Raw genomic sequence first — 13,317 nt, forward strand, 5'->3', positions numbered from 1 at the left:
GCTTGTTTACCCCCACATCTTTTATATGCCGCACTTTTTCAGTTATATATTTGGAAAGTGCTGGTCCAAGCTTAGATAACCTTAATGCTAGCACGATGACATCATCAGCATTATATTTTGAAACTTTAGAAAGCTCCTCCAGAGTCACAGCAGATGATACAGCAGGCTACAGGGAGGTGAAAATAAGCTGAGTGCCCCTTTAAGTGTAATACGTGTTTTAAAAGCACCACAGGGGATGTAATATTTAATGATTAGTATTCCTTTTCACTTTACTGTGTACTGTAAAGTATTGGAATTTATTTTGTGCTGCTCTGACTGAGTGGTTATATTATCAGCTGTCCTGCAGAGCAGTTATGACCCTGACACTATTGTAGTTTATGAGGTCAGAAGCTTTACAGCATGTTCTGAAAATAATCTGCCGCACCGCAGCTGTTTGATCAACACGCCATACTACCACTAGGAAAGGACAGAGAGACAGAAAGAGAAAATAGAAAAGAGGTCCTCAGAGAGAGAAACAAATTGCATAATGTTCTCACAATGTCTTCAGCTCTCCAGTGATACAGCCACAGCCCCAACCAATTAGGACGCTTACATTAAGATAAGGACGTCCTTTATTTTGAAAGGTCGGGCTGCAAGAACAAAAGGAATTTTTAAAGTGTGTTTGCACTCCATGTGCATTATACGCACCAACACGCACGCGCACACTGACATGCATACTTTACAACACCTTTGTACAGTTATTAATGCCCTGCGGCTCTCACTCCAAATTGAATCTAATCAAGTGAAATGCTGTGAGGGTCCTCGGGAGAAAGAGCAGCTCTGACGGTGACCGCTTACAATAAAATCCCTGACATTTGGAAACAAAGCCTGCTCTACCTCTGAGCTGTAATTGCGAATGACAAATGCCGCAATCTTGGATAAATGTGTGTGACTGCTGTGGGATATGTATGCAGTAAAATGTGTGTTCATACATTTGTGGGTTTTGTAGCGACTTTGTAGCATGTGAATATATGTGTGAGTGGAGTGGCTGAATGGTTTTAATAATTTCTTTTGAGGTGGTCCGCATGTTGGAGTACAGTGGAACTAATTACGCTAATTGTTGGGAATGCAGCTGTTGTAAATATGTTATGAATAGAGTCCTTCCTGTCCTGCTTCTGCTGCACATTTCAGTGATTTTTATCAGCCTGCAGCTTCAGAAAATACCACCACAAAAGGGAAAATGCATTTTTAAAATCTGTTTAAAACTGTCTGTAGCAAGGCAAGGTGAAAAGCTTGCTAGTTAGCCTCCCCCTGAAATATTAACTCACCAGCAGAAATTCCCATGAATGTCATGTCCAAGGGCTTTGTAAAAGTAGACAGGGTGGTTAATAATTCATATAAAAATCGTGTTTCAAACTGCTTGACTCTACTTCATCAGCTGTGGAACCTTGTAGTCTGGTTAGTAAGCTAGAATAGTATTAAGACCTTACTGCAAACAACAGCCTATTAAAATGAGTGAGTCTGAAAAATCTGACGTTTACAGAATTGTGTTTGCTTTTAAGAAACAAAGCACTTGCATATTATCTGTGTGCTTTATGATTGGCTTATGTCAGATCATTATCTAGTATTGTTCTTTGTTCTAGGTCATTTTTTTATGATTGTACTCTATAATTACAGGGTTACAACACGTGAGCTTTTACTATGCCTCCATTTTTTCACGCTTATGCAATTACTCACGGTCTGCCAGCTATCCCAACTCTGATGGGTCAAGAGGCGGGTACACCCTGGACTTTAATTTAACATGACCTCATATTCATTTGTCATATTATCTTAGAGTTGAAACTGTTAGTCAGTATCAGTTTTACTGTTTTTCTAAACGCTACTGTTACACCAAGTGAGTGAAAATTCAGCAGTTGCAGTTTCTTGAATTTGCTCGTTTTGTGGTAGCAGGGTAATTCATTTAGCTTTATTTAGCTCTGCTGTTCAGAAAAAATGAGGACATTAGAAAATGTATACTTTGGCATTTGAAAAGTTGAAATGAAAGTGGCTATAATTGGCATACCTAGTTCATTGTTTGGAACAGAAAACCGCGTATGAAGTTCAGTGTTGTGCAAGCACAGACTTCACAAGAGCTAGCTTAAAGTTCGGTTTACAGAGATTAAAGTGAGTCATTTCACATTCAGGGCTCATGGCTGGAAACTCAGTTGACATTCATTTTAACCTACCCTTAGCTATTCTTCTTTGTTGCCTTTTAAGTAGCCCCCCTCCATAAAGGTACACGCAATATAACTTTACAGATTTATTGCTGATGTGGCTGACTTTCTTTTTCAGATCTGGCAGGCAGCCTTTGTGTAAAAAGAATTCTCCAGTTTATTCATAAAAATAAAAAATATTTTGTATGGACTTGCTCTGATAGTACTGTTGATAGTTGCATCTAAAACCACTGCCGGCGCTTGGAGTGCCAAGGAGTTGTTTCCAGTGTGTCATGTGCACTGAGCACACTTCATAGCACCTGTTTATTCTGGTGAAAGAGAGCAACACTCGTGCCCAAATGTTTTGTTGCAATTACTAGTACTGTGCATGCAGTTCACCGAAAACATTTGCATGTCCGTGGTCAGCCCTGATGATGTTATATTACACAAAGTAGTTGATTCAGTGCCAGAGCTTCTGTGTATATTCAGATCATTTCCATTTGTTGTTTGTAAAGGAGTAGGTTCTCATGACAGATTTACTAGAGCATGCAGTTTCTGCGAAGTAGTCCAACAGGAAACACAAGATATATATACGTTTTTAAAAAGCAGGAAATGCTTCTGTCATGGCTTCAGCTTGGCCGATATTTACAGCAATATTTCTTTACTAAAGTGCCTTGCTTAACCCTCTCCTGCTGAATAAACATTAACCGGGCATGTAATTAGTTAAGGATTATCATATATCTGATATGTGGGTGGCAGGAGATACATTCTGTTCTAATTAAACATTAAAACTGTCATTTTAATCACTGTCAGTAACCTGTAACCTCAACACCCTAGTTGCATAACATCAACATATAAGCGATTACTCAGGCATCATTATGAAGGAGAAAGGCCATAAACACATAACAAATATAAATAAAACTCAGTGCACGTTTCAGAGCACATCATATCAAACCCTACATATATATGTGGTTCTAGTGGTTTCCTTTTCCTGTAATAAGTTGTCATCTTTCTGACACGGAGCTCTGTATTTGTATGACTTTATGTTACATTTTTATCTTTCTGTGTCATTGTACACTTTCAGTTGTTTTTGTTCAACGGTGTCTTTATGGCATTTTATTAGCTGGGAATGGCATTCTGTCTGTTGCCCCGGCGCTCAGGTCGAGACTTGAATATTTAAACAACTTTTTGATGGGCTGCACTGAAATTGCATACGCACAGTCATGCACCCTCAGGGTGAATTGTGAAACCTCTGTTGAGCCTTTAACAATCGTCTAGCACCATTGTCAGAAGTCGAAAGTTAAAAGCAGGCTAGTCTCTTAGTTAGGTTCTTACAAGGTGCCAGTATAATATTAACTGTCCGACTGTCTATCAGCATATCTTCCTGGGATTTATGGCAGTTTATTGTATTAGCTCAGTGTGCACTTCCTGTCCTGAGGTTCTCCAAATAACAGTAGAGGTTTCTCTGCCAGTCAGTTGTCACAGGTGATAATGCATTAGTCAAACTTACACACTGTAAATGGAATGTTAATCACACAAAAGTAAAGTCTGGCTCCAGTGGGAGGGTTTGCTATTGTGTGAAACAGTGAGTGTAGCTTTTGAAGCAAGGCGACAAACCGTGATTTTTATTTTTTTTTTGAGATTGTTATATAAATAACAAATTCAGACATTTATCAGCAAGTGGCTGTACACAGATACCTGCAAACACTGATTCACACCAGCCTTGTTTAAATTGCTGTTTGAGAATTCCCATCCTTGAACTTGCTTGTTAAAAGAAGGCATCTGGAGTTGTTTTGACATTCCTCTTGTCACCCAAGCAGCTATGCATGTCATGCATTTCGAACATGCCGCCCAGCAACGTCATATGTTTGCACTCATGAAAGTCATCCTGTCAGTTTGCTGAAGTTATTTATTACTACAAGGAAAGGATGTGAAACTTTCATGAAGACTATTTAAAGTCACAATGAAACAGCAGCGTTAGAGAACCTTGCTTCCTTAATTCGATGCATTTCCTGATACACACAGAGAAATCACTGTGATGAGATACCAGCTCGCAAGGGACACCTGTCCGTCTGAAAACAGTGCAGATGTGGCACCTTTCACAAATTCTTGAAACAAAATAAAGTATTAAGTTTGTTCTGCTGGTTTACATATTGATCCTCCTTGGTTTTATTGTGAATCAAATAAAATTTCATTAGGACAAAGTCTGAGATTACAGATAATTTCATATTCACAGCACACTGGCAGTAGATGTGCTTGAATATAAAAGTAGCCGAATAATGATCGATGAGCTAGAATGAAATCATAAAAGCCGAAGAGAAATGGAAGAGTGGATGTGTTCTGTAAAAATTAAGTGCTGCCCTTCTCTACAACTCTTAGAGGGGCACTTGAAAAAAGCAAAACAGTTACAGTTCAATGTCAAATTAAAGTATGTGTAACCTCTGTGGCCCTTCTAACTCCGTGCCTTTTTGTTGTGTTTTCCAGGCCAGGAAGAAGATGGGCGCAAGGTTTTAGTCCTCAGTTACCCTCAGTATTGTCGTTACCGTTCCGTTTTGGCACGGCTCAGAGAGCAGCCGTCCTCTCTGCTCATAGACCACACGGTGCTGGCGCTGGGCGGCATTGCTGCGTTGGATGGAAGCACGAGGATCCTGTACTGCCGGGACACCTTCGAACACCCCACCCTGCTGCAGAATGAGAGCATCTGCGACGAGTTTGGTGAGTGTGGCAGCTGGAGATTTGATTGTAGCCTTTAGATACATTATCATATTAGCTCATCTTGAATGCCAGCAGCTATTATAGTGCCAGTTTATGGAACTTTGAGTGTTGGCCCATGAAACATCAAACTCATCATGTCCTGATCTTTGAACATACGCATGCTCTTAAAACTCATTCTCACAGTACGGTTCATCTCAAACTCCCAATTATGTCATTTTGGTTACCCAGACCATTTGTTCAAGTCTGCTTTTAGTGGGAAATGGGCATTTTGGGCCAAGTAATTTAGTTCCATTGTGTGAAAATTGTGAAATGGTGAAAAAGTACTTTAGTTCATTTAATATTTTCACTTGTTAAGGGCTGCCTATCAAAACGAAGTCCATCAGAGGACAAAGAAAAACAGAGCCAGTGAATTATTCTGGTTCCCATGCCAAATACTGTTGTGCTGTGAAAAAAATATAGGATTTAATGAGCTGAGAAAAACAGCCCTGCTTGGCTTTCTGACAAGGAATTTTTCAATAGGCTGAGTTTGAACATTAAAGTGAAATCACTTCAGTTGACTTGTTGAATGTGAATTTTGAAAGTGACAAAAGCACATCTGGGGGCGTGGAGTTAAAACAAACTGAGCTTATCTTTCTGTGAATTTGCTGCATGACGCTAACTGCCATTAACATAACAGACCCACATTTCCAAACTGTCAGTGGCTAATTTGAATGCGGGTAATGTCGGTGCCAGATTTTGGCACAAAGGAGAATAAGACCGCACCTTCGGCTCTGCTGCATTGATTCAGATCTCTTTCTCTCACATAGTACGACGTGTTAGGACACTGGAATGCTATTTAACTTTTAAATAACTAGATTTTATTTAGTTTTTTTCTTGGAAATGTAAAATTAGGGCCGAGCTGGACCAATAGTTGGTGTTTGTATTGGCACAACACCCGCCAAAATCACTGGAGTGAATATCAAATAAAAAGACAAACAAACAGTTAAACACAGCCCATTTGCCTAAACTGTCGAGCAAATGCTTAACAACGCTTTGAGTGACGTGCCATAAAGAGAGCAATCACCAGAGCCGTGTAAGTCGAGTAAATGTTAGCAAAAACATGAGTGAGACCTGTCACCGGCGCTGTCATCTTGTCAGGTTTGTGGAGTTATACTTGAGGAGGAAAAAGCAAAACAGACGAGTGCAACTGTGCAGTTTATTATGCAATGAATATATAAGAGTATGAATGTTTGAATGGTGCTGACAAATCAGGAATTATACTAAAAGTTCCCTAAAAAAGCTAAAAAAGTTAAATGACAGAAAATGTGTTGCATAACCGAGATCCCTGCTGTTAGGGCGTATTCGTCACATAGTATGCTGTATCCACTAATATATCACTAAAAGCTTAGTTGTTTAAGAGACGATTGGATTGATATTGATACAAAAAAAAGTTTTTCAGCACCTTTTATTATACCTGTTACCTGACTTGGTTTATAATTAAATAAATATAAAAATAATAACGTTTTATGTTTTTCAAAGCTGTGATTTGTCTTCATAACACGTCACTCCCTTGTTTGTTTCCTCTGTTTGCCCTTTACTTTGAAACCAAATGTACTTTTGATCAATGCTTTTTTAGTTTACGTTACATAATTAGAACCAAGAGAGGAATCAGGAATCACCTTTTGCTTTATGACATATTTTCAGTATATTTGCGTTTATTTAGTGTCTACTGTTCAAACATCCTCATCAGTCACACCTATGGAAAGCATTCAGCGTTTCCGGAGAAGAGTCTTGAAGTGCTGGAACATGTCTGTCTGCCATTCAATCCGCTTTCCTTGCCTCTCTTGAATCCATGTATTAAACCCCGAGTTGGTCTAAAACAAAGGATTAAAGTGATTCATCTCTCTCTATATATTTCCTCTGCTCGGTTGCTCAGCGGGTTCTTGTGCAGCATCGGTTTGACATTCACATTAACGACTCCTCTGGTCAAAAGTCATTGTTTTTCTTTTCCTGTAAATTTGCCAGTAGGTAATTGCATTTTAAGAGAGCAGCAGAGGTGAGACCAGAAGGGAAAACGGTTTTAGGCATAGGAAAAATAAGTTATGAATAGTAACGCTAACATCCTGTGGCGGCTGTTGCTCATTCACTTGGCTCAATAATACCATTCCTCTGTGAGCCACATTTAAGCTAAAGGTTTATTTTCATAGCCTAAAGGAATTCCACTATTTTTTTGACTAAGGCAACCAGATTTCTAATGTTCTTCACTTAAGGGTTTACTAGTTTTGAAGCAGAGCTTTATTTCTGCTGGAATTGCTGCTAGGAGACTTGATTGTGATTTGTTTCAAAACAGCAGAGCTAAGTAATTTTCTTCACTCTGGCAGGTGAGTTAAAGCCTCAAGGGTGTCTTACTTGTAGGCCTAAACACACACGCATGGGTTTTTGCACATATACACAGCTGCTGAGTAAAGTTCTTCTCCCATTTATAGGCTCCATATGAAAAAGCAGCTATAAACGCCATATTAAATCCACCTTTATTACGATAAATACTAGCACAGTGGACACGTAAGAAGGAATACTGTGCTGCTGTGAAATATTAAAATGTTAGAAATTGATCCGGGGAACAATTTTAGGACTTTTTCTTCCTGTGCTTCTCTCAATGCTAATTCTGACCTTTTGGATTCAGCTAAATCTGCTGTGGCAGCTGTAATAGCTGTCCATCTTGTCTAGGCTAATTCATGAAAGTGTGTCAAGCTACCTCAGGAGGTAAAGAAGACGAGAGGGCAAAAAAAAGAGTTTAACTGAGCCTTTTGGTATAGAAGTGTGTGAAATGCAGCCGTCAGATGGTGGTGAAATCCAGTCTATTCTTGGCATCCTGGTTACGGATTCAACAGAGCACTACAATATGTGCATGTACAAGATAATCATGTAGGGGATGATTATTTAATAAGCAGCATATGTCGTTTTATTTGAGCATGTTCAGTGCACTCTCATTCTCATTTATCTGCATTTAAAGAGATGATAATGAAACATTGGCGTACTTGGGCTGCTGTTGTCTATATAATGGCTTTCATTTCTTCTGCGTTTGCTTGGAGTTCACTAAGGTGCGGAGATGGTGCAGAGTTATTCCTGGTGTATTAACGACATTAATCTGAAACGTTCTTCATCTTGACTCAATCCAAGCTCGTGTTTGTTTGTTTTTTCATCCACGTCACTACCAGCATCCCTGCTTTTGAGCCAGCTCGAGCAAAACCGGGGTTGCGTCAGTTACCAGATCTTTAGTCCTGTGATCCATATTCATGTTCAGCATCGCCTGTCACCCCTGCAGCTGCTTTCCTCGCGGGGAATGACACAGATTTTGTTTATAATTATCATGCATTCTCTGCCAACGTGGATTGATTATACCCATGCTACTTTGTGTCCCCAATTTAATTTCTTGCCAGGAGGAATGTAATATTAACACTGCACAGTCGTACAACAGGAAATGTAAGTTATGCATTAAACCTTGCCAGTGCAGATATTTTTACTTATTGTGTGCTTACTGACACACTCAAAGAAAAACGATCTCTTATATAAAGCTAAGAGTAATGATAGACTGTGCTGGAATAAAATGCCTTGAGAAAAAGCCATAAATAGCGCTGAATGACAGATGACAAGGGTCAGGTATTTGTTATTAGCTGTCCTGGTTATGTTGAGTATTACTCACATTAATTTGGCAGGGACGCAGTATGTGCTACAAGGCAATAACATAAACATTTGTAAACTCAACCTAGAGGTGCTGTATATGATATATTTAAACAAGATGGCCGTCTGTTTTGGAAAATATTACAAGCACCATTTTTTCCCGGTTTCTCGGATTCTCAAGTTATGCTTCCAAACTGCTGACCTTCCTCTCCGCTCCCTTCTCCACCCCTCCACCTCCAGAAACCTAACACTCCTGGTGTGCACATTGCTTAAATCAACAGTATTCTGAGAGTTAGTGAGGCAATCACTTTTTTGAGGCAAAGCAGTTGAGAGGAGTTACCCTCTTCCTCCTCCTTCTCTGGCTTGCTCACATTTATCCTATATGCTCCAGGTCTTGGCACAGAATCTATATATTTTATTATCAGCTTTGTTTTTCTTTGAAATACATCTCAGTCATTGCTGATTTGATTTTTATCAAAAAGAAACATTTTCATTGCAATCCTTTGGAATCCCTTTTTCTTTTTTTGTAATCCTCCAGGGTGGGAGGAGTATAAAAAAACAATTTATTGCTTCAATATATTAATGCTGTCCAGACGCACCAATCACACACAATATTTTACAATCTATTTTTGTACTGCGGTGCATGAGCGCTGGTTTAATGCATCTGTGGCTGAATTTAGTTGAGCTTTGTGTGCTTTTAAGAGGTTTTTCTGCATGTCAGAGTCAGTGGTGTCTGTGTTTGACAGGAAAAAAAGAAACATTTGAACTGAACTGATGCTGACATACACGGAGGGAAAAAAATGAGTGAATCTATAGTAAGTAAATAGCCTAAAATCATGAACCTGTGCTTTTTGAGATACAATCTTTGAAAACATTGAGTCCTTCTAGCTTGATTGGGCTGGGTCACTAGATGAACATACAGCATGATGTCATTGTTTCCACAACTTGAACCACTTTCTCGCTGCTCTTTAAACATGAAATCTGATTAGATGAAATATGCATATGCCAATATCGTCCCACGACAGCTCCGTCTGTCAGTGTAATAGGCAAATTGCTTGCTAAGCTCATGTTTTCCTATCTCCTCTGCAGATTTGTGTTAACCACGGCCCATGAATTTTTCATTGTCCATATGTCATGGTATACAGAGGCCGTAGAGGAGGATTTTAGAGGAGAACAGAGCACATGCTGTGGCTGTATAGTCACATTTCATAATCAGGACATGAACTGTATATAAAAACAAAGTGAACATCTGGTGAAAGATCACTTACACATGACAACGCACATTGCAATGTCCTTGTGTAAGATGTGAAAGTTGTATATTTTTACTTTATTAGCACCTAAATTACTCACATATAGCTTTAATATATACTAGGCGTGTGTTTTATCGTATCTAATGTGTATGGTATGCACGGCAGAATAAATGCTACTGTGCTATTTTAACTAAAACCACTTTCCTCCGCTGGCATCGGTAGCATTAGCACTTCTCTATCGTGTAAGGCACAATTGTTTTGTATTATCCCTCTTATGTCATCAGCAACACAGCAGCTCTACACATATGGCTTTGCATTACTACTTATCTATTAATAGCAAAATGTAACATAGATAAATAAGTAGCTTTGGGGAACAAGCTTAGCTGTTATTTCCAGTGCAAAAGGTTTGTCAGCGAAGGAGCTGATGGAGGATATTTGGAGAAAAAAGGACATTCATGTCTTACTTCAGCATTATACCAATTCATTTGCTTCATTTTTGAGTGCATCGATGACATATAGTTCAAAGCACATCATAACCACTGAGCATGGGGGCGGTCCTTGTTTTGTGCCCTGGGTTTGCCCCTACACTCATGCTACTTCTGGCTCTTATATGTGGTGAAGATTTACGCATAATGAGTGGGAAACTGTCACCTGCTCCTCATAGTTGAATGTTTATATTTTAATGTAGTCAGTAATTTTCCACAAAGATGATAGAAATGCACATCAATCAAATGCTGAATGGTTGATAAACAGCAAAGGGCTGCTATCATTTCAGCGGAAATCCTCGTAAGCTGTTAATCTGTCATGAAATATGAGGTCTGTATCAACAGACATATACTGACAAAACATAAATTTGATTTCAATGCAGTGACAATGAAAATTGGTTTGTAGAAGCATAAAATTTATTTTATGCAGTTGATCCTATAGTGAAATATTTAGTCACCATCTCATTTTCATGCTGTCATCACATGTTATTGCAGCTGCAAGGAGTGATTGTCTGGAAATCTCCCCTTTTTGCTGCATTTATGGAAACTCTGACATCCAAGATTTCAAAGTTAACCCGCCTTAAACTATTTTAAATCAGTCTAAGTTCTTATTATGCTTTTCTCTCTGCGGTTTTTTCCAGGTGAACTTTTCCTGTCAGCACATTTTAATTTTTGAATGGAGTGTTTTAAGAGGGGGCAGAGTCTCACACATTGGATGTCGTAGCGTCTTTGAACGCATCACAAAAGAATGACTTCAGACTGGCTCCTACTTGTAATAGCAGAACCACAAGATGTTAACAGTGGAAAAAATAATAATAAAGTGATGAAATGCTCAGTGCAAATGATTGCCAATAACAAGTATGTTGCAACATGTATGTGCAATTGTCTTCATGTTGACAGCTTCCAGGAATTAAAGGGAAAAATCTGGTAAATAAATTATATTTAATGCACACATGAAAAAGCACCTCCTCGAGCTCTTCTAAGTTTATAAACGATTTATTTTTAACTTTTTTTTCTTAAATAAAATGCAATGCTTTTTATTTATTACGTTACACTTGAGCTGAGGAGGTTAGCTTGACCTCATTCGTAATGGCTCAATTGATAAATCGGTTTATCGTGAGTCAAATGTGATAAAAACAACACACTGAGAGTCAGATTTTCATAAACGCCAGATGTGAGATGTGATACAACTTCTGAAATTCCCTAATAAAAATGTACAGAATAGCATGTTGCAACCTGGGGTGAGCAAGTCTGACTCACACGTGTAACTGAAAACGCTGTTTACAGAGTCAGGCTCCGGTGTGGAAACACGTCCTGAATGCAGCCTTTTAGTCAGGTTTAAGTGTTCAATATCTCTGTGTAGGTGGAGACTTGTTGCCGGCTGTTTCCCTAAAAAAGGCTTGTGTAACTTTTAGTGACGTCAAAAATCATTGTTGCACCGCTGATACACGACAGCAGCAAAGTGAGGATTATACACTATGCGGTGAATGTGATTGATGTTTCCAGATTTTTTTTCTTTTCTTTTTTTTTGTTCAAAGTGACCCAGATGTTTCTTGGAAAGGAGAGTGCTTAAACAGAGGCGGTGCTGGCTGCAGTTTTAGGCATTTGTTTACAAATGTGTTAATTTTTTTTTCTTATGAATATGCAACTATTTACTAAAAAGAAAATACAAAGAGAGGCGATAACTTGTCCTGTTTTCCTTTTCTTTGTTTGTTTGTTTGTTTGTAGATTTGAGAATTAATTTGAATGCCTTAAACACAGTAGCATATAAACAAGGAAAAGAAAAAGAGAACAAAGATGAAAGTATCTATTGGTCTATTTTGTTATGAGAATGATGATTATTTATAATCACCACGGCCTAATGCTGCGTAGCTTTGCAGAATGATAAAGTCCCTATGATTGGGCTCATTGGCTGACTCGATCCCATCAAGTGTAACTAGAGCGTGATCTATTAGAATACATATGTTTTATTGATGTATGGGCTTCGTGTTTATCCTGGCATTCATTTATTTATAGGTCGATGCTACGATTTTTTTTTTCCTCCAGTAATGAATAGGATAAGCCTTGAAGCTTATCCACTGCTCCCTTTCATCTCTCCCTCTCTTTCTCTCTCCCTCCCCCCCTTCCCTCCCTCTGTCTATCTCCCTCTCCCTCCCTCCAAAAGCCAAATTGAAATACTGTATTTTTTTTTTTAGAGCCCCACTCCTACTGAGTTGTTGCTGCAGTCTGTCAGTATCAATGATGTGGAAGCGTTTGAACGTTATCCCGTTTTTAGCAAATCCTCCACATTATGTAACTTTGACTCTGTTTTACATTTGCCACTCTTGGAACAACAGGGGTGTGTGTATTTGGGGCAGTCCCTCTGCGTCCTCTTAACATTTCTTTGCAAAAAGGGATTTATTTTTTAATTTCCTCTCCTGGAACAATGGCCATTAAGAGCTCTTGCCAACACTTTGGCACAGTAAAAAGCTGAGGTGACATGTTCACTTGTCAGATATTTACAGCTTTTATTGTGCTGTAGTGTTTTTGTCCTGACAGAAAAACTGCGTTATGACTTATTACAGTTTAAATCAACACAGAGAGACCAGAAAGACATTGTGCCTTGCTGGATTTGAGCCAGTATCAGTTCTTTTTTTTAATATATACCATGCATAAAATTTATACTGTGCATATGGGTCTTGAGATAAATCAAATTATTTGGTTCACCGGGGTCAGAGGTCATTGCATTCCTCAGCATATGTGTCAGTCAGGGGCGCTGGGTTAAGATTAAACCCACTGTTAATAAGTACTTAACAGGTGACGCTGCCATCATGAGGCAATCACATGAGGTGGATAAAATGAAAGAGAAAAAGGAAAGAGTGAAGGAAGAAATGAGAAGGAAAGAGTTTCTTCCTGTAATTACGGCTTATTTTGACTATAAATTAAGTTTGTGAGATTTCCCTTGTAAAACATGTAACACTGTAACATAATTCCCTATTTACTTTGTAAATGGAAAGCTTGAGTCGACAGCCTTTATGAGTTTGCGCAGTGCTAAAG

At 38.8% G+C, this 13,317-nt stretch overlaps 1 protein-coding gene across 2 annotated transcripts in view; it reads left to right on the forward strand.

Annotated features, from left to right (window-relative positions):
- Positions 1–13,317, forward strand: part of arid5b (AT-rich interaction domain 5B) — a 75,203-nt gene that overhangs the window by 28,614 nt on the left and 33,272 nt on the right. For both annotated transcript variants that reach the window (XM_040001659.1, XM_040001660.1), the window contains one exon: positions 4,656–4,886. In XM_040001659.1, the coding sequence (XP_039857593.1) occupies positions 4,656–4,886 (231 nt within the window). The remainder of the gene's footprint in view (positions 1–4,655; positions 4,887–13,317) is intronic.

Source organism: Simochromis diagramma, unplaced genomic scaffold (genome assembly GCF_900408965.1).
Source record: "Simochromis diagramma unplaced genomic scaffold, fSimDia1.1 OVJJ01000421.1, whole genome shotgun sequence".
NCBI lineage: Eukaryota > Metazoa > Chordata > Actinopteri > Cichliformes > Cichlidae > Simochromis > Simochromis diagramma.